This window comes from Mastigoproctus giganteus, chromosome 2 (assembly GCF_048544385.1).
Source record: "Mastigoproctus giganteus isolate SK-2022 chromosome 2, ASM4854438v1, whole genome shotgun sequence".
Taxonomy (NCBI): domain Eukaryota; kingdom Metazoa; phylum Arthropoda; class Arachnida; order Uropygi; family Thelyphonidae; genus Mastigoproctus; species Mastigoproctus giganteus.
In genome coordinates this window covers 26,994,439-27,022,051 of record NC_143576.1, presented here as the reverse complement: position 1 = coordinate 27,022,051, position 27,613 = coordinate 26,994,439, and the positions used below count along the sequence as shown (strand labels likewise).

Here is a 27,613-nt window from a genome sequence, read left to right as displayed (position 1 = left end):
TATTCTAGGACGACCACACGGTCAAAGGAGTTCAGAGAACAAGGTAGAGAGAACACAAGAAACAGCACCGTATTTAACAGTAACAGGCTTGAACCCCGGTCACACAAGACAGATGTACTTACGCATCCTGGCGTCTGACCACTCGGCTACGGCGGCCTTTTCCCTATAGCATCATTGAAATCGGCGCTTATGGGTAGTCGACATTCATCTCTTTTTGGATGGATGGACCAACATATATTTGATTTGGGGCAGCACAATGAAACCTTTTGTGATGCCATATGAAAAGGGGAAAATTCATCATACAAAACGTCAATGCTCAATCATATAGCGTCAGATTTCTTGACCGATACCGGGAGATGAAGACAGGCTATTATCGGATATAGCGTGATCAGCACGATCTCTCGACCGCAATTCTATATACATTTTTTTTTTTTTTTTAGGAGCGTCAGCAACTAAGGCCATATTAGAAACCAGACCTTGTGCGTCGGGTTGCATATCATTCAAGTTTCTTGCGACGACCAACTAACTGGTTAAAATATATTTATTAAAATAAATAAATGATACGTACATAAGATAAAACGGAGATAAAATAAGATAAAAGTGTTAAAATACAATAAAGCGTTAAAATATAATATAATAAATAAAAGCGTTAAAATACATGGAAGCTTTCGAAGCGAAGTCCCTCTTCATCAGCTAGTCGGTGAATTGTGTACTTCAGTATATATTGATGTTTACATTAGCAAGAGTCAGCTGGGCCCGATCGTGCATCACGAGTCTGGTATGGGTAGAAAAGAATTACGTACACGCGATGACCGCCAGCGCTAATCGCATTGCAACACAGTACATTCTACAGGGTGTCTCAAAAATATTGGTACAAACGTTTAGGGGAGGTAGGTAACATCTAAATGAATGTGAATCGCATAGGAACCCATAACCGGAAACGTCACGGGAAAGTAGTAGCAGAGGCACAAGAAGCAGAAATTACACAAGACAGTAATTAGTGGCAAACATTTAATTGACGTAATATTAACAATGAAGTACGAGATGGATGCATTTCATGATGCTAAAACAGATGCGCGAAGGTTCCACCATGAGACGCGATGCATGCGTGACACCGACGCAACATGGATTGGCGGACACGGTCGAACAAACCTGGAGTTTCTTTGACAGTAACAGCAGCGCAGACGAATCTCGCCACGAGATCCAATTCCGTCTCCACAGGCGATTCATACACTATAGATTTGTGCCCCCCCCCCACAGAAAGAAATCAAGGCTCGATAAATCAGGTGAGCGTGGGGACCAGGCAACGGGTTCACCACGGCCAATCCATCGACGCCCAAAACGCCTGTTCAAATGGTCACGAACACACCTTCCATAATGGGCAGGCGCCCCGTCACGTTGAAACCAAATGTTGCATCTCACATTTGCTGGGACATCGTCGAGTAACCCTGGTAGAACTTGTTCAAGAAAGATCCGATATTTAGCGGAGTTCATGCGGGATGGTAACAGGTATGGGCTGACTTAGCAGTCACCGACCATACTTGCCCACACATTTATTGCGAAGCGATGTTTTGCCGCATGGGGACGCATGCCGTGCAGGCCCTCTGCTAATCCATACGCTAGGTGCCTGTCTGCCGACTCACAGTATATCGATGTGGGGGAACTCTTCGTGGGGGAACTACTGCTTGAATGAGTAAACCAGAAAATTTCTCTCTCTGGACTGATGAACAGCGCCGTATACCGACTTACGGTGATCTTTCCGGTTATGGGTTCCTATGCGATTCACATTCCTTTAGATGTTACCTACCTCCCCTAAACGTTTGTACCAATATTTTTGAGACACCCTGTATAATAGGGTTTAAGTGCACTCCCCTCGTGCGATTCATAGTATTATTATTGGTAGCTATGTGCAGTGCTTCAAGCCATGAGCGCTGGCGGTATTCTATTAATAGAGTCTCTATCCTCATCAACTTGAGAGGAAGAAGCGCAGGAAAAGTATCCAACGACTCATTCGGTGCATCCCAATACATTATGGTCGTAAAGATTTTAAATTTATATGAATTTTGAGATGTTTTGTAGATTCTGTGGAAAGTTATGAATTTTAAAACTAATTAGTCGACGATTTCAATATCCCGTCTGGGATCAAGATTGTACTACTCAACCCAATAATGGTCGGCGACTGCGGAGAGTTCAAAATTAGCGGTTAGCAGAGCCATCTCATGCTCAGAAACCCAGTCTTTCAGTCTTCTACCAGACTCACCTACAAGTTCATCCCGGACATTACCCAAGTGTATCCCGAACAGCCAAAACTGGTTCTCACCGGGGCTCTACACCACCTTTCTTCTAACAGGGCATGGCTCTTTTAATGCCAAGCTGTCAACTTTCGGCACCAGGGATTCCCCATTATGCCACTGCGGAGAAAACCAAACATGGTCACACCTAATGCACGATTGTCCCCTCTTTGAGGACATCAGATGTCATTTCATCACAAAGATACGCTTTAATCCGAAGGAACGGGAGTACCTTATATTACATGAGGAGGAGCACTACAAGGCCCTCTCGTGCTTTGCACATGAGCTGTTTACCCGGCTAAGGGCAATGACCCAACCTCCCCAGGCCTGATGCAGGACCTGACTACAACTACAACTCATCTGACGGGACTCTGCTCTCATGAGTGCCATTACTTTGTCAACTGTACCAGAAAGATCAAAGTACCACGACATCGGACGGGACTTTGCTCCCACGAACATCACAATCAAACAAGGACACCCTGTCAACTGGACCGACAGCGCATGTAATTTAACCAACGTACTACCCTAGGATGTGATAATCACCATATGCAGGACTGACAACACTGCATCGGCGCCCAGACAACAGAACAAACAGTGGAAGTGACCACATACCAACAATGACCACCCAAAATGGAAATAGAATGACCTTGATCCCATGACCAACGTCGGCATTCAACCGATCTGTGAACAAGTCGGTAGAGACCTTGTCCCTGGATGTACCTCCTGGTGGGGCCAGTGTTGTGATGCTGTCCTGAACCTGCTGACCTAGCCACTCTGCAGCCAGGTTGCACACACGCCATATTGGCGACCTGTGCCGGCTCCCTTGTCCGGCCCTTTCTACCCCACCCCGGCAGGAGGGAGGAGACGGTCATACTGTTTCCTCCCCTCCACGCCACCCCCATTCTTCCTTCTGGCAGGGCATGGGCATGCCCTGCTGACACCAAATTGAGGCCTCCTACTCTATTGGCCTTATCCTTCCTCCTTTAACCCCCAGTCTTCATTCTACCCCCCTCTCTATCTTTACACAAGCGAATTCCCCCCCACACATAAATTCAATGAATCCAAATTAACTTACGCCCATATTCGGTCTATCCTTATTCAAGCGACATCACCCTACGCAATCGACATCACCCTACGCAAGCGACATCACCCTACGCAATCAATATCTTGTATATGTGTGATATTTCTATACATATATGTGTAAAAAAAAATTTTTTTATTTTTTTTATTATTATTTTTTTAAGGTTCTAGCCACTGAAATCTCCGGAAATTAGGTGGCAGGACCTTCCAGAGTGAACTAAAGACTATCGGGTACCTGGTCTGCCTCCGCGGAGCGTTAGTGGGGCAACGTTGGGCCTCAGAAGAGGTCCAGCGGCTAAATGGCCAGAGGAACAAAGGTACAAAACACCACACGTCCATAATCCATACACTTTTAAATCTCTGGCCTTCCCAGTGAACTGGTACACCCACAATAAAAGCAACCCGGAGATGGAGGGAACCCCTGGTGCCGTTACACACTGAAAACACTTACACACGTGACCTGCTGCTCCAGTTGATTGAAGATCCGCATTTTCTTTGCTAGGATCTGCCACGCTGTGAGGCTGAGCTCGACAACCCAGTTCCTTGTGTTTCCTGTGGCTGGTTTGATAGCGAATCTAGGCATTATTTTTGATGTCGGTTTCTGGTAGGGATCTCTAGGCTCCTGGCGTATATTTATGAGGCTAGGTTTTCTGGTGTCATACTGGCAACCAGGCCGTAGATTTTTATGGAGGGTCCTTTCCTTTTTGGTTCCTCCGCTTTTAACCCTATATTAGTTATCTTGGGGTTGGTTATTATTTCGGTAGCTTCCTCTTTGGTTTCGGTCTCCACGACTATACCCGGGTTCCTGGTTTTCCTTATTGTTTTAATCCTTGTTGACTTTAAATCATTAGCTAGTTCCTGTATGAATTGTGTCTTAATACTTTTCGCTGGAGGTATCATCATCTGTGGTAAGCGGTCTCAGGACAACATGCTCGGGGTAGGTAGCAGGGTTTTCCTTGAGGCTGGTTGGCATTTAATTTGTGGGTTTTCCGTTGTATTTGGTTGTTTCCTCAGCGTTTCCGCGTATGTGAGCGCACGCTATAGCATTTTGTTTGTCCCACACTCCACGTAGGCTTGAAGTTTAGCCGTTGCTTTCTCGCTGTCGAGAAAGGTTTCTGTCGGTAACGCTTCTAATTTATTAAATATGGTAACGATATGGGACCGAACTCCACTCGATACTCTATTGGAGTAGTCTTTAAATATAGTTTCTAGTGCCGTTTTGAGGTACACCGTTTTTGGCCTGTAGCGTACCTTCTGGTAGGGTGGGGTCCAAAGGTTGATCCTGTGGTCTTTCCTCGTTGGGGTCCTTTTGAGTTGGTTGTGGTAAAGATTTACCTGAAATACCTTTGGTATTCATTTTATGCCCCGGAGTGTATAGCTGAGTAGCCTGAGCATAAGATAATGTAGGCACAGCTGGCGTGCGATGAACGTCTTCTGATTTACCAGAATTTTGTAAAAGTTTGTCCGTTTGAGAATCTTTTTCTTCCAGTTTTGCCTTGAGGCGTTCATTCTCCATAATTACATTAAATAGAATCTGTTCCATGGCAGACCAGATGTTTTGGATATCTGTGGTTACTTGCTTGGTGGGTCTACCACCATCGGATATAATGCCAGATAGAGCAGACCTGAGAGTAAAAGCTTGCTGCATGTGGACACTAATAACAGGGTTCGTCAAAGATTGGTCTGTAACTTCAGACAAAGCCTCCATAGAAACAACATCCTGATCCACATGAGGAAGTGGAGGAATCTTCTCTTTAGATGATGACATTGGATCAAGCCTAGAAGTTTGTATCCTGGTTTCTTTACTTATAGCACTTATTATATTACTAGAGTCTCTATCCTCATCAACTTGAGAGGAAGAAGGCAACGTAGGAAAAGTATCCAACGATTCATTCGGTCAATCCCAATTCATTATGGTCGTAAAGATTTCAAATTTATATGAATTTTGAGATGTTTTGTTGATTCTGTGGAAAGTTATGAATTTTAAAACTAATTACGCTTAGTGATCAGAGAATCTTGTGGAAAGGGTAAGACATAAGTTTTAAGCATTCTTGAAATTAGTCAATTCTAGCGATCACCGTGGCTCCCGCACTAGAAGTAGCAGGGAGAAAAGCGCTTAGTAGCAGGAGAAGAACAATAGCCCAGGTGGATGAGTAATCGCCTTTAGGCATTCAACGGTCAACATTGTTTGTGTCTTTGTCTGACATTGAAATGATTCAATGAGTATCACTGTGCGTACGGAAGTCATACTAAAAATTTAAAATAAAATGTACTTAACTAGGGACTCTTGATTCGGTTGTCATCTCGATAGCTTCTGGAGACTTTGGGCAGCTGCTATGATAATATTAATAAGTTGGCAGGATTCAGTAAATCACTATTTTTGACAATAAAACACAGGGAACAAAAATCACATAACTTACTAGACTGGCCCTCTAGCGGGAGTTCCAAAACGTTACAGATGCTGCAAGTCTGGCCACACTACCCACACTTGCAGCCAAAACACCCCAACCTGTGGTCACTGCGCCGACAAAGGCGATGACTACAAGGTCTGGTCAAAGAAAGATAAGAAACCAACGTGTGCCAACTGTAAGAGTCAGAAGTTGGACGCTTCACACTCAGTTCGTGACAACAAATGTCCTTTACGTCAAAAACAAGATTTTAAACCAAGCCAGAATCAATTATGACAGCACACCATAACCACTATAATACCACAAAAATCAAATTAATCCAACTGAATGCACAACGAGCAAGGGCCGTAGCCGACCAAGTCAGGCTCAAGGCCGATGAAATTAATGCAGATGTAATCATATTACAAGAGCCGTATACCCACTCCAAACTAGTCAGAGGGCATCCCCTCAACTACAAACTAATACAAGCATATGGTACCACCCCGTGGGCTGCAATCCTAATTAGAAATCCCGACATCACTGCAACCAAAGTCTCCCACATGTGCACGGACTGGGCGGTCTGCGCTCAAATTATCACCCCACTAGGTGCCCTCTACATAATCTCGCTATATTGCCACCACAGCCACCAGATACCTCCAATATGCTACCAACTTACTAAGAGGGGAAAGAATTATCATCGGAATGGATGCAAATTGTAGATCACCAGCCTAGCACAGCCATACCCCCGTCACGCAAGGTACTAAGAATGGCCAGAGACAGGAGGAATTTATTACGAGTTCATCTATCGTAGTCCTCGATAAATCGAGCCAGCTGCCAACTTTTTGCAACCTCCGTTGGGAGGCTACAATAGATGTCTCTCTTGCCACTCGAAACATAGCAGGAAACATCACAGCCTGGAGGGTCCAGGATGCCTGGACCACTTCAGACATTCCAACTCAACAGGAACGTAAATCGACAACCGCCAGCAGAAAGAATGCCCCAACGCTATGCGTTGCAAACTGCAAACTGGGACCTGTTCCAGAAAACCCTCACAGCCAACAAAAACAGAAAGCTGCAAGAAATTAAAACGGCTGGCAACCCTGACGAACTTCAGAAGACCATCACCGAAATTATAACATTGCCTGCAAACACCTCAATCAAACGGACACGGCCCAAACCTGGTGCTGTACCTTGGTGGAACCAATGAACTTCAACAGCTTCGCAAGGGTGTCCAGACCAAAAGGACAAACTTCCAAAAGGCAAGGAGGACTTGGCCTGAGCGGGAGGTGGACGTGCTCAGAAACCTGTATAGAGAAGCGCGATATGTTTATACAGCTCTCATAAGAAAAAATAAAAAGGAAACCTGGAAGAGAGTAGTAGCAAATTCAGGGAACACTGACCCCTGGGGTGTTGTGTACAAGGTTGTCACAAAAAAGCTCCACAGAGGTGAAGTGCTTACAACCACTGTCACGCCCCAAGGAGAAGAAACCTGCTCGTGGGAGGCATGAATAAACAATATACTAGATATCACCTTTCATCCCCTCAAAGAACCACAAAGGGAGGAGCAGATCCAGACCTGCAGGGAAAATGATAAGTAAAGAACAGATAATGCAGAACCGCAATTCACTACGGCTGAGCTCATCCTGGCGACTTCACGTATAGCGGCGAGAAAATGCCCATGTCCGGACCTCCTGGAGCCGGAAATAATCAAAAGAGTCACAGAAATAGAACCGGAACGCTTGGTCCAACTCTTTAACCTATGCTTGACAGTGGAGCATACCCGCAAGATTGGAAAATCGCCAACGTTAAACTAATAATTCTCTCTCTCTCTCTCTCTCTCTCTCTCTCTCTCTCTCTCTCTCTCTCTCTCTCTATCTCTCTCTCTCTCTATCTCTCTCTCTCTCTCAGGAATATATATATTTTTTGCCTTTCGCAGCATAAGCCTCAGGTTTCCTTGCACATTGTACGGTTAATGATAATAATAATAATTAAGAATCCAAACAAACCACCAGAACAGCCAACTTCCTACAGACCAATCACACTACTCACAGTACTAAGTAAACTTTTTGAACGACTACTGTTATCCAGAATAAATCACCACTGCCAACAGGCAAACCTACACTCACCAAACCAGTAAGGATTCAAACCTGGTCGATCTACAGCTGATGCACTCCAAAGACTAATTGCCCAAGCACAAGAAGCTGAGAAAAAATACGTGCTAGCTATATCAGTTGATTTTGCCGGCTTCGGGAGGCAGGGGTTCCTGGCAATCTCTTCAATGTGCTTAAAAGCTACTTCGCCGAAGAGCTATCAAGATAAAAGCTCCCTACACCGAATTAGAAAGAAAAATATACAGAGGGTGCCCACAGGGGTCAGTACTTGGACCAACAATGTGGAACGTCCTGATGGACCAGTTTCTAAACAAGGATCTGGAAGGGGTCCGCTCACGACCCTTCGCGGACGATCTCATCCTAACAATAGACGCTAATTCCAGGGCACAACTGCTAACTCCAGGAAATACTGGCAAACCGCTCTGTGCAAATTCTCCAAGACGGGGCTACACACCATTCACTACAAATCTCACCAACGAAGACAAACTCCATACTCTTAAAGGGAACACTGAACATCCACAGACCACCCCAAATTAAAATTGGCACTAAAACAATAAGGATCAGCATAGAGCTCAAATACCTGGGCGTCACCTTGGATACCCACTTATCCTTCAAACCGCACCTAAACTACGTATGAAGAAAAATAAGAAACTGCACTGCCTTAATAAACAGAATTGCCAGAAGAGACTGGGGATTGAAACAGAGAACGATGATGTTTTATTATAAAGCAGCCTTCTTACCAATCGCGACATACGCAGCTGGTGCCTGGTACAAAAAGGCCAGCACAGCTGCAAACCTAAGAATACTTGTTTCCATACATAGAACCATGCTACTCAGTGCTACTCGCGCCTGCAGCACAGTGAGCACACACGCTCTGCAAGTCATCGCTGGAACCCTCCCCTTAGACCTAGACGTGGTGAGGAGAGACATCCTCCACGAACTCGCTAAAGGCAATGCTTGTACACACCTTGACTTCGACGGAGATCCAGGAAATAACCGCATTGTGGAAAAAAGAAGACTCCAGACCCACTTGCTGCAGGCGTGGCAGGCACGATGGGATGTCTTCATCAAAGTCGGATAACAAAGAAATTCTTTCCAAATGTAGATAGATTTCAACCTAAATTACCAACCTGGTACGCACCTGGTCTGTTTGTGACGTGCCTACTCACAGGACATGGTACCTTAAACGCCAAACTAACAACTCTGAGAATAATTGAAAATCCAAATTGTACTTGTGGCGCTCCAGAAACTTGGTCGCACATAATGTATGACTGCCACCAATACGACGACATCCGCTGCCAGCTGGTGACAAGACTACAACATTCACCCAAGGACCAGAAGCAATTTATCCTGGACGATAAAGAACCATATATGGCATTCACCATATATGGCATTCACCGAATTTGCACAGAAACTGTTTAACAGACGCCCAGCCACACGAACCCAACAAGCAGATAACAACACAACTGGAAACTAAATGGAGTGAAAAATGCAGAAAGACCCGCAGACCAAAACGGTAGGAACAGGTAACAAAAGGCAAATAAGAATGGAACAAACAATATTACGACAATATAAAATGGGACAAGCCACTATTCCCACAACAAATTCCATACCTCCAACGAGAATAAAAGGACATGGTCTACAATTCTGTGACTGACTGAACTCTGAATCTGCAAAAAGGGCCACACTGACCTGAACCGTGCAGCTTCGCTGCCATCAAGCCTCGTTGGGGATCAGAATCGAGCACCTAACTCGATTCCTTTCCAACCCTACTACGGTGGAGAGGAGACACCTTGTTCACCCCAACCCCACCCCTTTTTCTCTCTGGTGAGGCATGGTCATGCCTCACTGACCAACTGGGGGCACGTCTATCGCTCCCATACTTCTATCTTTACCCCCCAGTCTTATGTATTTCCTCCTACTCTATCTAGGTACAACGCGAACGCCCAACACACTAAATTTAACAACACTCAAAATAATCTTCGCCTAGTCTCGGCCTATCCATCTACGTAATTTCAAACCCCCCCAGCGGTGTGTACGGGCATACAAAGTATGTTGTATGCAGACAAGCGAAAAGAGTATATACACATACATATTATGATTTTTTTTTATTTTATTTTCCTTTTTAGGTCCCAGCCGCCGAAATCTCAGGAAACTAAGCTGCAGGTCTGCCGGAATAACTAAGTCTACTTGGTTCCTGGTCTGCCTCCACGGGGCGAAGGTGGGGCAACTTTGGGCTCCAGCAGGGGTCCAGCGGGTAAATGACCAGATGAACAACGGTACATGACATTACACATGTACACTACACACACACTTTTAAATTTCTGGCATTCCCAGCAAACTGGTACAGCCACAATGAAAGCAACGCGGAGATGGGGGCACCCCCTGGTGCCTCATGACATCAATATACCTTACACCTTACATACGTGATCACCTACATACAGTATGCACAGGACCTCTTCACAAGGAGAAAGGTGTTACTTGCCATACATCGAGACTGATAGTACAGTATCATAAACAAATCGCATAAGACAGAGGCAACTCCTGTAAAAGAAAAGAGAACGAACGGAAAAGAAATGAATAAAGAAAAGAAGAAGAAAAAAAAAACAAAAGGACGGGGAGGGCCCCCTGAGTGTCCCAACCTCAATAAAGTGGACAACAATAGAGACAGCAAACTGCAGCCTAGCTCCCAAAGCCTTACAGCAGCCTGAAGAGGGCACCCTACTCCCCGGAGGACAATTTTCCGTCCCCCACCCTAATTTCTACTCTGGTGGGGCATGAGCATGCCCCACTGAAACTTGGGGGCTGTCTTCCCTATTGGCCCCATACTTCCGTCTTTCTTCCCCCAGTCTTCAGCTCCCCCTCTCTAACTTCACGCTAGCGAAGTCCAACACACCTAAATTTAAACACATCCAAAATATCTTCGCCCAGGTCCTGGCCTATCAACTCAAGTGACATCAACCCCACGATTGACGCTGGTATGTGTATATATGTAGGTGTGTGTATGTGTATATATGTAGGTGTGTGTATGTGTATATATGTAGGTGTATGTATGTGTATATATGTGTTTGTATGCACGTTGTGTGTATATATGTACGTGTGTGTGTATGTGTATATACGTTGTGTGTGTATATATGTACGTGTGTGTGTATGTGTATATACGTTGTGTGTATATATGTACGTGTGTGTGTATGTGTATATATGTATTTGTATACACGTTGTGTGTATATATGTACGCGTGTGTGTATGTGTATATATGTATTTGTATACACGTTGTGTGTATATATGTACGTGTGTGTAATGTGTATATATGTATTTGTATACACGTTGTGTGTATATATGTACGTGTGTGTGTAATGTGTATATATGTATTTGTATACACACATATGTATATACATGCGATATAAAAACAATATAAGAATTTTTTTACTTATTTATTATTTTTTTTAATATTATTTTCTTTTCTTTTTTTTTTTTTTTTTCTTTTTTTTAGGTCCTAGCCACTGAAATCTCAGGAAATTAGGTGGCAGGACCTGCCAGAGTAACTTAAGTCTACTGGTCTTTCCTGGTCTGCCTCCACGGGGCTAAGGTCGGTCAACGTTGGGCCTCAGCAGGGATCCAGCTAAACGACCAGATGAACACCGGTACACGACACTACACATATACAAGATCCATACACTTTTAAATCTCTGGCATTTCCAGCGAACTGGTACACCCACAATGAAAACTACGCGGAGATGGGGGAGACCCCTGGTGCCTTCTGACACTAAATACACCTTAAATACATGATCAGGACATACGCAGCAGGTGCCTGGTACAAAATGGCCAGCACAGCTGCAAACCTAAGAATACTTGATTCCATACATAGAATCATGCTACTCACTGCTACTCGCGCCTGCAACACAATGAGCACACACGCTCTGCAAGTCATCGCTGGAACCTTCCCCTTAGACCTAGAGGTGGTGAAGAGAGGCATTCTCCACGAGCTCGCTACAGACAATGCTTGTACACACCTTGACTTCAATGGAGATCCAGGAAATAACCGCATTGCGGAAAAAAGAAGACTCCAGACCCACTTGCTGCAGGCGTGGCAGGCACGATGGGATGTCTCAATCAAAGGTCGGATGGAAATCTACATTTGGAAAGAACGTCTTTTAACAAAGAAGTTCTTTCCAAATGTAGATAGATTCCAACCTAGATTATCAACCTGGTACGCAACTGGTCTGTTTGTGGCACACCTACTCACAGGACATAGTGCCTTAACGCCAAACTAACACCTCTGGGAATAATTGAAAATCCAAATTGACTTGTGGGGATCGAGGAACTATGGGTGTGGAACCATCTCTCGAAAGGCTACCTGAAGAGACTGCTAACTTAATTCGCTTTAAAACAGCTTCTATTTTGCAACACATCCGGCCTATCACTAATAACCTTAGACGATGTCAACGGGAAGCTGTTTCTTCTTTGTGCAAAGACGGCACTATTGTAATCTTGCCTGCAGATAAGGAACGGCGCACTGTTGTCCTGGACAAGTCGGAGTATATTCGCAAACCCTCGCTCTATTACAGGATGGGGAGATTTATAAAATTGTGCAAGACTCCCCTGTGAAAGTGTTGGACAAGCTGAATCTAAAGTTAATAAACTTGTGCATTCTTGGTTTTTAGTTAAGATTACCAAGAACGTCCACTGGAAGCTTCATACGACAAATTTTCGACTCCCGTAGTTTTATGGACTTCCAAAGATCCATAAACCTGATATTCCCTTACGGCCCATTGTTTCTGTGAAAAATACCATGCAACCTTTGCCTGACTTCGAATAACCTAGCCATTGTGAAAAAGATCCATAAAAATTCCTCGTGTCGTTGGCGGGTTTCGAACTCAGATCTTTTCCACCCGGTTTGGTGAGGACGGTGATTGCACCAAACGTGTTATGCATGAGCGTTAAAATAAATAAAAGCGTTATTGTATACAGGGTGTTTCAGTTAAACGTTTCAGAACTTCTAAGAGGGGTAGGGTACATCCTGACAACTCGAAATCATATAGCAATGTGGGGTCGGAAATGCTTTCCTGAAGCGGTGTTGTACACAGAAGCACCATAAAGAAAAGAGACCGTAAGTGAGAAATCGTTTTAATAATACATGAAAAGAAGCAAAAGGTACATGGATTAAAGTAAGTGTTCGAAGTTTCTTCCACGGGCTACAATGCACGCCTCACATCTCCGACGCATGGACATCCGAACATTCTGGAATACTCCAGGCGAATTTCGAATTTCTTCGGCAGCTACTGCGATTCTTGCAACCAGCTCCTCAGCATTGTCAACAGGGGTGTCATAAACTAGCGATTTCATATGACCGTGAAAATTCCTTCACAAGGGAAGGAATTTTCAACACGCATAACGACCATATCTGGGCGGTCGAGAACCCGCATGCAATACGACGTCGTGCAGCACAGATTCGATTTTCGGTCAATGTATGGGCCGGTATTATGGGAGATCACCTCATCGGACCTTACCTGTTACCGTGTCGTCTAACCGGACCTATCTACTTGATCTTTCTGCAGCAAGTATTGCCACAACTTTTGAGAGATGAACAGATTTCTGCATCGACGCAACAGACAATGTGGTTCCAACACGATGTGGTTCCCTGCCCATTATAGCGGAGATGTTCGTAACTACCTGGATGTCACATTTGGTCAACAGTGGATCGGACGTGGTGGTCCCGTGCGTTGGCTTGCTCGGTCACCCGACCTATCATGTCTTGATTTTTATTTCTGGGGTCATATGAAATCGCTAGTTTATGACACCCCTGTTGACAATGCTGAGGAGCTGGTTGCAAGAATCGCAGTAGCTGCCGAAGAAATTCGAAATTCGCCTGGAGTATTCCAGAATGTTCGGATGTCCATGCGTCGGAGATGTGAGGCGTGCATTGTAGCCCGTGGAAGAAACTTCGAACACTTACTTTAATCCATGTACCTTTTGCTTCTTTTCATGTATTATTAAAACGATTTCTCACTTACGGTCTCTTTTCTTTATGGTGCTTCTGTGTACAACACCGCTTCAGGAAAGCATTTTCGACCCCACATTGCTACATGATTTCGAGTTGTCAGGATGTACCCTACCCCTCTTAGAAGTTCTGAAACGTTTAACTGAAACACCCTGTATAGATGCAATATATGGAATATTTTTTTTCTTTATTTTATTTATTTACTTTTATTTATTATTTTTTTTGAAACGCAATAATATTTTGTCCATTAATTTTTTTTTTTTTTTTTGCTCGCCCCTTAGGGGGCAGGATTCGCTGGTCTCCAGTTTATTAGAAAGACGGGATTTTAAACTGCTTGTACCCAGATTTGGACTCCCTGGGTACGGGAATCGCTGGCATCCATTGCTATTACACTTTCTGCAGTGGATGGGGATTCTTTGTGGTATTCACCACCGTACGTGATTAAAGGAGAATGCTGCACCCATAAGACTTGCGCTTATTCCTGATGAAGAGGCACTTCGCTTCGAAAGCTTCTATGTATTTTAACGCTTTTATTTATTATATTGTATTATATTTTAACGCTTTTATTTATTATATTGTATTATATTTTAACGCTTTTATTTATTATATTGTATTATATTGTATTATATTTAACGCTTTTATTTATTATATTATATTTTAACACTTTTAGAAATATTTTAGGTGCTTGAAATATTACATTTAGTTTACTACGTGTATGGTTGGGCCCGCCTCCTCGTGGCGTGGACGGATTGTTGTTGTTATTTTGGTTTTTAGGAGCATTAGCTACTAAAGCCATATTGCTCCGGCGATATGCGGTGGTCATTCCCTGACCTTTCCGCATCCTCCGTATTTGGTGGTCACGGGCTCGAACCCCGGTCTAATCAAGAAGTGTGTGTTACGCACTGCTGCTCCTGCCCACCTGGCTACGGAGGCGCCTGTGGACTGGTACTGGGAAGCAGCCTTCCTGGTGATCGCTGCTTCCTGGTAGCAAAGCAGCCAGAAACAGCTATACAACACACCCACACTACGCAAACATAACACTACACTAATTTCTGTCCATTGTATAGAGTCTTGTATATCATCCCCGAGAACCATGGCGGAGATAAACTAACGTTCAGGGGCCACCTTGCATAAGACACAACACATGTCCACACACACAATATCTGGAATATTGTCTGCACGGTAGAGCAGTCAATACCGTCACCGTCCTCCCCACACCAGGTGGAAAAGGCCCGGGTTCGAATCCCGTCGATGATGCGAGGAACTTTAATGGGCTTTTTACACTCCGTGGCTGAGTTAGTCGGTCTCAGGCGTAGATAGGAAAGTTGTTTTGTCCAGCAAAACAGGCAAATCGACCAGAGAACAGATGCAATTTACAGACAAAATAAATATATGGGTAGATGTAATCATTTAAGGTTACCTTAATATTGTAATAAAAAAAATAATAAATAAATAAAAATAACTGGCATGTTCTTGAAAAAAGTCCTAATAGCCTGCATAAACCTCCAGGAGCTTTAAAGTGCTCTCGTAGACTAGCAGGCAACATTACCATCGAGGCATCTTTAAAGCTTCGTCAACGGCAGCATCGCTATGAGTTATCTATTTCAGCCCTGGGTTGGGGGAAGAGGAACATAACCGTTATTGATTGTTAACTAGCAGTCCATCCAAGATTTCACTTTTGAACAATATGTCAAATTTTATGAACTATATAAGTCTATTAACTGTTATTTCCGTTTACCAATCTACAGTCGTCATTATGGATAACCTACTTTCGAAGTAGCAGCTAAATAATTCCGCAGGTTTTCGCAATATCCTCCGTTTTGGAAATGTTCCTTAACTGTGGAAACCATTGTATATTGTTCAACAAATGTGGTCGAAATATTAAATTTCATCACTCGACGCTAAATACCACATTCTCTTGAAAATTAAGTTTATCCTTATCATTTCAATTTATCTCATTTTTAACAGATTCGCTCTCTCTTGTACTCGCTCGTCTATACTCAAGGATTTTGAAAACTTTTAGCAGTGTCTCCCGTGACAGTATAATGATTCCGCCACTTGCCAGTCCTTTGTAGATGTCTTGGTTTGAATTCCATGGCAGACCGGAGAAATTCTTTTAGGCCACTTGACTCGAGGATGAAGTTAGCCGATCTCAAGTGGAGGACGCAAAGCGACCCTCATGATTTATTACGGGTTTTACATCCCGCACAACACGGAAATTCCCCATACACACTATAGCCTGAGTTGCTGGCTCACCAAAATTTACACCGTTAATTCATTCCAACGGTTTGTAAAATATATTTTTGATATAAAAAGTTCGTTTTAATGGATTGTTAAAGCGGAAAAAGTAACGTTTATAAAAAATACTACTGTAGTAAAGTAAATAATATAATTAAAATATTATAATATATAAACCCTTAGAGTTATGAAAGTATCTCGGGGGAACACATGGAGATCTGTATGATCGCTAATAGTGATTGCAGCCCACACCATTACACTACACTCTCCAAATACGTCTCGTTCAGCGATTTTAAGCAAGATAGAATCTGGTTCCATGTTCTCTCCAGTTGACATTCTATCGAGAATTCGAATGAAGACTGCAGCACTATTCAATAGTAAAGAGCACTATGGCCCATTGCCTCCAGTCCAAATGCTGCTTGCACCGATTCACCTCCATTCAAGATAACGATCATCTTGAATGGAGGTGACAGGAAGACGGCATCGGCCAGGTCTTCAAGAGACAGTTTTCATATTTTGAAACTAGTAACAAAATCGGCTTACAATGGTGTGACTCACATTCATCTACTCTGACTACTTCCGGCTGCATTTTGTGGTGAGTTCATTTTCCCTATCTCCATATCAAAGAAGGATATCATTATGACACTTTTACAATAATGGCTATCTCAAAATTGACAGTGAGAGAGATAAAACGCGAAATACTCAAGGTTTGAAAACAAGCTGTTTTTATCTGGTTACCATATACAGTGGCGGATAAAAACTGTATCACTTGTGAATTTTGCAAAAAATGTGTTTTGCGCTGCATCGTGGGTTGCAGAAATGTTCGAAATGCATTTGTCAGATGAGATATATATCTCTGTGAATGAAATCCAATAAAAAGACTCCACCTGATATACCTAATTGCCATAAATATATTTCCAAAGGGTAAATTGCGTAATTAATGGAAATATGAGAAATCATGCAAATGGTAACCATGACAACCAAACATACATTTCATTGCATTTACGTGTAAAAACTGAAATGACAAGTTAACGTAATAATATTATGTACTGTAAATCAGAAAAATAAGTTCTCAATATTTTGTTGTTCCTCCTCGAACTGCAATTACAGCCTTGCAACGATCTGGCATGTAGAGTTAATCAACTTCTGGATATACGGTTGCCCAATTTCGTGGTACCACCCTTAGAGTGCTCTCCTGCAGCTGAATCTTACTTGTTGGCTGGCTTCTTCTGAGCAATTTTAGACGACATTATATACCAGCAATTTTCAATAGGGTTCAAACCTGCACTGTTGCCGGGCCAGTCCAACGCTGTAATGCCAGCATTTCTGAGGTATGACTGCACCTTAAGGGAGAAAAACGAGGGATAACATTGGTGTAAGTATGTTTTAAGCCTTGTGAGACAAGAAGACAAACTCATTTTATCAGCGATAGCCCATTATTAAACCTAAATAGCATAAAACTTACCAATTTTGCTGTGTGGCAAGGTGCTGAGTCCTGTTGAAAAATGCAGTTTTGGGAGTCTGTGTGGTGATCCCTAATAACAGGTTTCAGGCACTCCTCCAAGACAGCAGCGCAGGTTCCTGCATTCAGCGTTCCGTTAATAAACTTAATTCGCCCCACCCCTTTGCTTGTTGTGCATCCACAGACCACCTGACTGGCGAGCGGGGAACTTTATAGTCGGTGTTATGCAGTCAAGGTGGTATGCTTTCGATTTTCGTCTTCTGACATATCGCTTCCCATTCGAACCATGCAGGTTGAATTTCGATTCGTCAGAAAAGATGACGGTGTCCCATTGCTCTTTTGTCCATGAAACATGCATTTTAGCCCAAGAAAATCCCTTCTTCCTCATTTGTTAGGTCAAAGGCTTCTTCTTGGGCCGATAGGCATGCAGACCACATTCCGAAAGCCGTCTTTGGATAGTTCGTGCACTTGTTTCAACACCAGGGGCCATATCAAAGTCCAGTTTTAGATCAGAAGCACTAGCATGGCGATTACGAAGACACAGCGTGCTGTTTCTTGTATTCTGTCTATCTTGTTAACTCCTCTGACTGTTTGGTCGTCCCGGAGTATAAACAGAAAATTTATTTATTTATTTAAATATCGATCTTGGGAAGGGGTAGTCACTCTCTTACGGCCTGCCCCAGGTCTTCTCTTCACAACACCGGTTTCACGCTTTAATTTCAACACCCGGGATACTGTTGACTGGTGGCAGCCTATTTTATCAGCGATAGCACGCGTAGAAAGCCCTTCCTGGGACAGAGCAACACCTACACTTTTTTTTTTTTTTTTTTTGGTGTCAACTGAACATATGGAGCCATGCTGACACCTCCGCAAAACAGGATACTAATGAGCGTGTATACCCTTCCAACGCCGTATTTATAGAAACGGCTTTTGCAATATCTTGCAATTACTGTCTGATGCAATAGAAGCGTTATCCGACGCAATACCTTTACTATGCGACAAACAAAATGACTGTAATCAAAAAATGCCTTAATACGTTTCATTACAAATGTTACTTTTTTTTTTTTAAGGTGATGCAATTTTTTTTTGTCCACCACTGTATATATCTTTTAACGGATTAATGCTCGACTTCGTTTACCGGATCAAAGAGAAATAATTCTGTTTCATAAATGACGAATATTTGTTGAAACCGGCTGCCTGTTCTTTCTATTATTTGTATTTTTAAAATATCTTCGAGTTTTTTGTGTTTGCTTCTTAGCTTTTGAGTACCTGTGCGTGTATCGAGTCACAAAATACAGTATTTTCGATTTAATACTATAAATGCCAGACTGAGCTCAGATCCAGGAAAATGGATAACCTGAGAAACATGCGCAGTTTTCTAAATGTTTGAAGAATGCATATTTTTGATATTGTTTTGTTCAAAAATGCTTTCGCCCTTTATGATATTAAGTCACGGCAACTAAACATTCGTGTATACGCATCAGGGATCTCAGGGACTCTCTACAAACCATCGCTCAAACCATACCAGCACCACTGATGCTTATTATCTACAAACTATTCGGGCTTTATAAAAAATGTTTCTGCACCATGCAGGATACTGTTTTCTGTGATGACGGGTTATCCACAGGATGTCGCTGGGCGCCTGCCATTATATTTAAGCTAGAAGAGGGAAGACATGTGTCAATGAACGCAGACAACACAATGTTGTAATGCAGGGAAAATTCTTAGATTACCTTCCTGTTGGCTCGACCCAAACGCTCCACCCTTTTCCAACCCAGTCGGATGATATTTTTCTACTAGGTCTGTGATTGCAGCATGTTTTACCATCATTTAGCTACTTCTTTTAGAACTTTGCAAAAGCTGTACAAAAAGCAGGTTGCCACCGATGGAAATCTGCTTGTGATCTGCAAAAGCACATCACACGTATTACTTCCGCTGCAGAAAACACTGTTTTCTTTTTCGCCCTCGGCATTACTTTTCTTCTAAACAGCTACGAACTCTATACAAACCTAAATCTCAAATCCTCGCTACCATGGATCATTGTTCCCACATTTGCGGGGTGCCCTACCAAAACCTCTCTTTCTCTCTCTCTCAAGATACTAGACTATTCAAAAGAGGGCAGTCAGGTTAATTAATGACCCGTCCCGTCTCTTACAAAGTGCCCTTGCGGGTATCACAGTTGGTAAAATCACTGTCCTCCCCACATCGGGTGGATGAGACCTAGTTCGAATTCCCTTAATGCCACCTGCAATTTTTATAGGTCTTTTTCACAACGTGGCTGAGTTAGTCGGTCTCAGGCGAGGGTAGCATGATTTTTTCTCCCGGAAACTCGGGTTTTTCGTCCAGCAAACAGAAAATCGACTACAGAACACATGCAATTTACAGATAGTATACACGGAGCAATATGGCCTTAGTTGTTGACGTGCCTAAAACTCTACAACAACCAATCAACTTCTTAAAAAATCTGTCCGCTTTCTGCCTCACATATTTTCAGTTTCGGCTGAATGGTTATTCTTCTGAATTGGCATCTGTACGTTCGCCACTCTCTCCCAAACAGTCCGAATATGTGCTTCAACATCTATTCGCTGTTCAACTCCAACCTCACAGAACTAACTTTCTTTGTACCTAATTATCGCTTCTACTTCTCTTCTCTTGAACAACTTTCCTTCGCATTTTCTTAACATTACAACTTAAAGAAATTCAAGTCTAATGTCAGCAAGTATCGTCTGTCATCTCAACCTTCAACCTATGCATAGTAGTAAGTACTATACAGTAGGTGCTAATACTTTACGTATCTGAAGTTTTCATAATAAAGAAAAAAATAATAATAAATGTTGCGTACATTGGGCAGATCAGTCTTTTATTGCATTTCGTAATTCAGTATCAAATGAGCGTATAAGTAAAATTTATTAGCACAACTAACAGTTATGTATCTTTGACAGATAAAAAATATTATCAAACTATATAAATAATGCCAATATTGCAAAGCAGTACCAATCATAACCATTTCCATATTTTCAGAACGCCTGAGAACAGCACCGCCAGCACTTGATCCTCAAAGGATTTCGTCTCTAAGCAAAGGTAAGCAGGTGCCATAATAAAAGTTAAAATTAGGAATTATGAAATCTTGTAAAGAATATGCTCTTCGGTTTATTTCTTCATACAAAGTCTGAGAATTAAATTCCAGGACGAAGTTAACGGCACACACAACAAAGCACACAGGGCAGTGATGAGCAAACCGTGGCAGCTGACCTACGCGACTTCTTCCTTCTACAGGTTCATTGCGTACTATACTTCGTTCGCAAGTAATCGTGTTATTGCTGCTGTGTTGTTCACGGCGTGGTCACTGTATTAAGTGATGTAACAAAGAACGATCATTAAATTTTGTTTAAAATTTGGAAAAAGTGTGACTGAAACCTACGAAATGGTAAAAAGTATATGGTAAGGATGATTTTTTACGCTCGCGTGTTTTTCATTGGGTTGGAATATTTCTGGAAACTTTCAGGATCTAGGAGATGACGTGTGCTGCGGACATCCGAATGAACACCCGAACTATACAAACGGTTAAAGAAGTTGGCACATTCATTGTGTCCGACCGTCGAATGACGTTTTTGGATAATAGAAGAACAAATTCGCATTAACAGAAAAGCAATTCGTGTAATTCATTTCGACAAATGGAAGATTTGAGCTAGGTCCGTTCTGTACCGTCTAATGAACAAGAGATTTTCAGACTCAAAACCATGCGATGAGCTCGTCCAAGTCGCTGGTCGTGATGATCCCTCTCCCCTTTACTCGATTCAGTCGTAACAGGTAACGAGTCGTAGTGTTTCGAATACAATCTACAATGAGAAAAAGCAAGGAAGAGATCAACAAGACAACCGAGACACAAGGAATTTATGTCCCTGAGAAAATCGTTCACAAGAAATTTGTTCCACTAGGTAAGAAAGTGAATAAGGAGTACTATGCACTAGTTTTGGGTCGTTTGGTTAAAAAAAAATCACTGAACAAGACTATAGTTTCGAAAAAAAGACAACTGTTTCTGTTACACTACAATGCTAGGCAACGTTATGCGCTGATTATCAAGAGAATTTACGGCAAAGCATGACACAGTGGAGCTAAATGTTCCTGTAATTTTTCTCTCTCAGACTATTTCTTATTCCCCAAAATCAAATCCTAGATGAAGGATGATGATTTGATGATGTAGAGGACATTAAAAGAAATATGGCAAAGGAATTGGTGGCGAACAGTTAAAATGCAATGGAAAATATCTCCAAAAGCACCCGAACGATCTCACAAATATGCAGCTGCTCAATGAGATTACTTTAAAAAAAATTAAAAGCTTTTTCGATTCTACACCTTATTTCCTTTAAATCGGATGAATTCTGCAACTTAATTACTAAATCTTAAAGTCTAATGATAATTATGGTGAACCTGTAAAGAACCAACCAGCAACAACCAAAGTTTGCAAATATACGATGTTAGTAATCTCCCAGGTTCGCTCCATATTTTTTATTAATACACTGGTGTGCAAAACTTAAGGACCAGTCAGGTTTTCACCTGTAGCTTCTCATAGGAGTGGCCTGCATATGGAAAAAGCATACCAAAGGAACCCCGTGAGATACAGAAATGATGAAGAAAACAACACCTACCCAACAACGGAAACAAACCGGTACAGAGGGACTTTATTCAAAAATGGTAACATAGCACTGGCTGCCATGATACAGATGCATCACTTCCAAAGATGGAACAAAGGGAAGAGGCGGTCCTCAGTAGGAGATATGGCCACCCCTAATGTCGATGCAGGCTTTGCACCGCCTGTCCATACTTAGAACAATGTTGTTGATAAGTTCTTGGGGTAACATCGTCCATTCCTCTGTCAGTGCCATCTTCAGCTGGTGAACATTTCTGGTGGGTGTGGACGCGCCGCTAGGCGTCTCCCCAGAGCCTCCCATATGTGTTCGATGGGATTTAGATCGGTGGAAAGGGCAAGCTAATCCATATGAACAATGTCCTCACTTTCCAAAAGCATATCAACAGCTGCAGTGCGATGGGGTGTGGCGTTATCATCCATAAACAGGAACTCGGGGCCAATGGCACCTCGGAACAGACGCACATGGGGAAGGATTACCTCAGTACAGTAGCGTGCACCGGTTACAGTACCGCCTTCCAGTATCTGGAGTTGTGTACGTCCATCCAAGATAAGGCCTCCCCAGACGAGAACACCTCGACCGCCATATCGATCCCTTTCAGTGATGTTTGAGGGGTGATACCGTGTGCCAGATTAGCTGACGTCCAGAATCGCTGCTGAGACTGAATCTACTCTCATCAGTAAAGAGTACCTTATCCCATTGCGCTGCTGTCCAGTCCTTGTGTTAGATGCATCACTGTAAACGGTGTCTTCGATGGGCAGATGTTAAAGGGACACAGCGTACTGGCCGTCGGGCAAACAGTCCACCTTTGTGGAGTCGCCTGGCCACATTAAACCGCGATATCCTGAGTTCTGTGCTCTTGTGCAGCTGGATTGCAATGGATACCTCTGTCTGGTGTCGGTCCCTCTTGGAGTATAAGAGTATATAGCGGTCAACATTGGGCTTTGTCTTTCGTGGACGACCACCACTTGTCCTTCGAACAGCTGTACCTGTCGTTCTGAAGGCGGACCACGCACGTGAAACGATGCTATGGGCGATATCGAACTCTGAAGCCACACTCCTCATACTTCGACCTTCCTCGGGCTTCCCAATTTTTCGATCCCGGGTAAAGTCATCCTACTGGCCATTTCGTTGTCTGTAGCACTGTATGAAACCAATCGAACGTCTGTAACAATCGTGATCACCATTCGGTAATTTGCGCATAACTGCTGAACTGCTGCTTTTATCTGTTTATGTGAGCCCTCTCAACACGATTCAAATTTTTGCATGTGCACCAGCTTTCTACTGAACGGCCACGGTTATGCAAATCGCCACAGGCTGTTTCGTTTGATTTTGTGGTTGTAACCTTTAGAAATAGTGTTGGTCCTTAAGTTTTGCACAGCAGTGTTGTATTAATCTGAAAGCAGAATTTTGTCAAACGTCAAAAGTAGTTGGACTTCTCTTCCAACGTGATGTGCACGGTGCGAACAGGATTTATTGAAAGTAGGAACAACTTTAAAATGCTCAAGCAGTAGTAGAGATATCATAACCAAGCAGAATGAGTGAGCGAAAAGGCGCTTATGAGGTTTCAAATCGTCAGAAATTCGCAACGGTGTGCGACATCCACAATTTTGAGCTTCGCAAAATCAACCATGGCTTATGTAGTTGAAAAAAAAAAAAAAAAAAAAAAAAAGGAGGGGGGAACTGCCGATGTAGATATACGCAAACGGTTAAGTAGGTGAAAAACACTGACGAACAGGAATAGTCCATCCCACAAAGACGCAAAGAAAAGCAAACCGAGAGACGTCCTTATTAACCGTTACATTGGAGTTCCAGATGTCCAGATAGGGGTGTCTATAAGTGTGACCAGCTCTGCCATGAAAAAGCACTGCACACCATAGATTTTCATAGTAAAGACACTAATGACAAACCCCCACAATTTATTTTATTTTGTTTCTTGCTGTGCAGCAAAAGCGAAATTATCTCTACTCTGCATCTTCAAAAGGAATGGAGAACTTATAAGGTCAACAACCTTCTAAGGAAGTCAAGAATGTGTGAAGCCAATTCAAACGCAGTCCAATAGCCAACAGCCAAAACATTCACAATAGAAAAATCACAAAAACCCTATACACAATTCTTCCTCAGCAGCAATATACCCAGTAACAGGGTAGGTATATTGCTGCAAAAGGATGATATAAACTACAAAGGCACAATCATAACAGTGAAACGGTTCACGACATAATAAAGAAACAGCTCCTTTTGATCATTAATGATCATGTTGAGTCGCTCACTGTCACTGTCTTAGTTGTCATTGGATGAGACATTATTAGCAAAGTGTATCCCAGTGTTCAGCACAATCCACCTCCTCAAGACCCAGCATTCCTAATACCTGTGCCTCCCCACCCTATGGTGTAACTGGAACATAATCTTCAAATAGCCAATATACCTTCGAACCAGACAAGTCCTCCTACAGAGTCTACCAGATCCATTACCAGTCACCCAAGCTAGGCTTAAGTTGCAGCAGAGTCTACCTACCGCCTAACTTGATAAATAAACCAGTGGAACGCAAACGGCTGCAACCACTATACATTTGACCTATCTCCCAGGTCAAGATCGTCGCCATTTAACGACTGACAGTGTACACAGTGTTTGGGAGTGAGGCGCCACCTGTGGTTACCCACAACTGCGCACGACTAACACTTCCTCATCTTCTAACCTTCCGGCCAGCCAACCAAATAGTACAGTGGCCTGAAAGAATCTATTTGTGCCGAGACTTGACCCTCGCACAATACCTGAAGAAATACCACAATACCAATAAGGAAGCCTCGATCTCTCTGTAACAGTACAATAATTACCGGAAAAAAATTCCATCATACTCTTCGTTTACAACCGTTTGTGATAGAAGTCATAGAAAGAGAGAATTCCATCTATGTGCCCCACTGGGAACGTTCATAAGGCTCTACTTTAACAGACCAATATCTTAACTCCCTCATAAGCCATTTGTGCATCCGAAAAGGACAAAAAGACCCTCTATATGACTCATGACTAATCAACATATGACCATCTGCTCCACTGTTCATCAGTCAAAACACTGCAACGATTTCATAACGTTCATTCTTACATGGATCTCAGCCTTCCTACAGCAAATAACCAGAACAGGAGTGCCTATGAGACCAGCCACTCTGGTAAAAATTCCCTGCTCCCAAACGCTCAGAATTGTTTATCAAAACATATGTAGTCTGTGCAACAAGCTGGAAACCGTTGAACAGATACTTCTTTCAGACGTATTGATGTCCTGTGCCTTACAAAAACATGACTTGGCCGGAATCAGGGGTCACTCCTTTATGCTTCTCTTTAGTTCAAGGGATCAATGCAGAGGTGGCGGAATAGCAATCTGCTATAAAACCTCACTATTTTCCCTTGTTCACTCCACATCCAGATAGAACCAACTGCATGAGGCATTCACACCAACTGTTAAATGCAATACTGCTCTGATTCATATTGCTACCACCTACGTTACTCTAGCTCACAGCTCTAATACGACTGACAATGCATCAAATTGATTCATCAACCAGTTACATCCATTGGCATTGCACTTCATCTGTGAAGATTTTAGTCTCCCTCCCCAATTAACCAATCTCCAGTAATGCTTGCTAAAAAATCTTGATTTACAGAGTCAAGTCAAGCGTATGAATGATAGCCCAACTAGAGGAGAAAACAAGCTTGACCTCATTCTTGCATCACTACCCTGTGCATTTGACAGCCTTCCTGAGACTGCCTTCCAGTCAGAACATCAGCCAATCTCTGTCCTCCTTCAGCTGCCAACTCCAGGTTTTTAATCTTCAAAACCTGAAACTAAGGTAATTACCTCACTAAAGTTTTTGAATATCAAAAATTGCATAGAAGCTGCTTTCAACATCCCCTGAACAGTATTGCAGCAGTGTGATGTGGAGCGTGCCATCTGTTTAAGGATCAGCTGGCTGAATTCGATTGCTAAGTATGCTGCTTCCAAAACAGTTACAATACCTCACGTTCACCAGACTGGTGGACTCCAACGCTAATTAGAAGTTTCCGGCTCAAGCAAGATCTCCATAATCAATGGAGGCGATATGAATCTGTTTAAGATTAAGTGGGTTGTTCAAGAGCTCGTACCATATTCAATAGGCAAAAGTCACTGGCCATTACGCGATATCTTAATTTGACCCTAGTGTGAGAGAGAGAAATCGCCCTACTCCAATTCTGGCATAGGCCTTTCTGTTCCAACAGATCCTTCTGAATGGATGGACTTCATTACTTGATTCTCTCACGCAGGAGACGGAAGGAGAAGTAACACTCCCTGAAAATTACTTTTCAATAGCTTCCCTTTCATCCCTATCATCTCTAGGAACTAATTGCCTGCTATTAATACCACTAACGGTGCTGGTACATCAAGAGTGAAAAAGTACCACAGTTCATTGTCAAGTGCTTCAACCAATTTATTTTGAACCTGCTGCTCTACATCTTCATTGACATTATCTCTCAGGATTATTTCCTACCATTTTGGAATAGGTATTCTGTGAGATCACTACCAAAAACTTTGCAACCGAAACTCCCAAGCTATTTCAAACCTATCGCTACTGCATCCACTCTGCTGAATTATTGGAGAGGGTATTACTCCCAATTCTGACAGACAAACACTCCCTCACAAGCCTGTGCAAATTCACTATTCCCTCTTGAACAGATCAACAGTTACAATACCTCTAGCAGTCACCAATTCCATTCTGACAGCTTTTAATGACAAAGCAGACATGACAGTGGCATGGCTGATACTGTCAGAGGCGGCCCTCGAGGCAGCCCCCGACAGTATCAGCATTCCAACACTCATCACTCTTCTTAAACGCTACTACAACATGGAGGTATGTTAAGATTCCTGACTTCACTGCTGTTTAACAGGATCATTCAGCTCTGTGCAGGCATTCACATACACACACCATATTTTTGCAGGGGGGCCACAAGGGGGATACCTCTCACGCCTCCTCCTCAGCACTATCATTGTCATAGTTAATAACAAAGAGGATATCGTTTATGCTGATGATCTGAAAATCCTTACCAAGAGATCACTCAATCAGACAACACCGAAAGTATAACCAACCAAATCAACGAAAAACTCTTTGTGCTGGCCAGCAATCTGTCCCAATTTCGGCTGAACTTGAAACCCTCCATGTGCGTAATGATGATATTGTCCCTGAAACCAACGCCTCCCCAAATCCAGCCTCTGTTCTGCAGGACTCCAATCCCTGTGGCTAATAGTCACACAAATCTTAGGATCACTTTTGACCCCAAACTAATATTCAACTCCCACATTGAAAAGAAACGGATATGGGCTTGCCTGACGCACTTATAGGAGGAAAGGTGGAATAGCAATGTCAAAGCACT

At 42.8% G+C, this 27,613-nt stretch overlaps 1 protein-coding gene across 1 annotated transcript in view; it reads left to right on the top strand.

Moving 5' to 3' along the window:
* The window catches only part of fuss (SKI family transcriptional corepressor fussel), a 224,193-nt gene that overhangs the window by 87,960 nt on the left and 108,620 nt on the right, over positions 1 to 27,613 (top strand). The window contains exon 5 of the mRNA XM_090389915.1: positions 20,592 to 20,651. Within this exon, the coding sequence (XP_090246041.1) occupies positions 20,592 to 20,651 (60 nt within the window). The remainder of the gene's footprint in view (positions 1 to 20,591; positions 20,652 to 27,613) is intronic.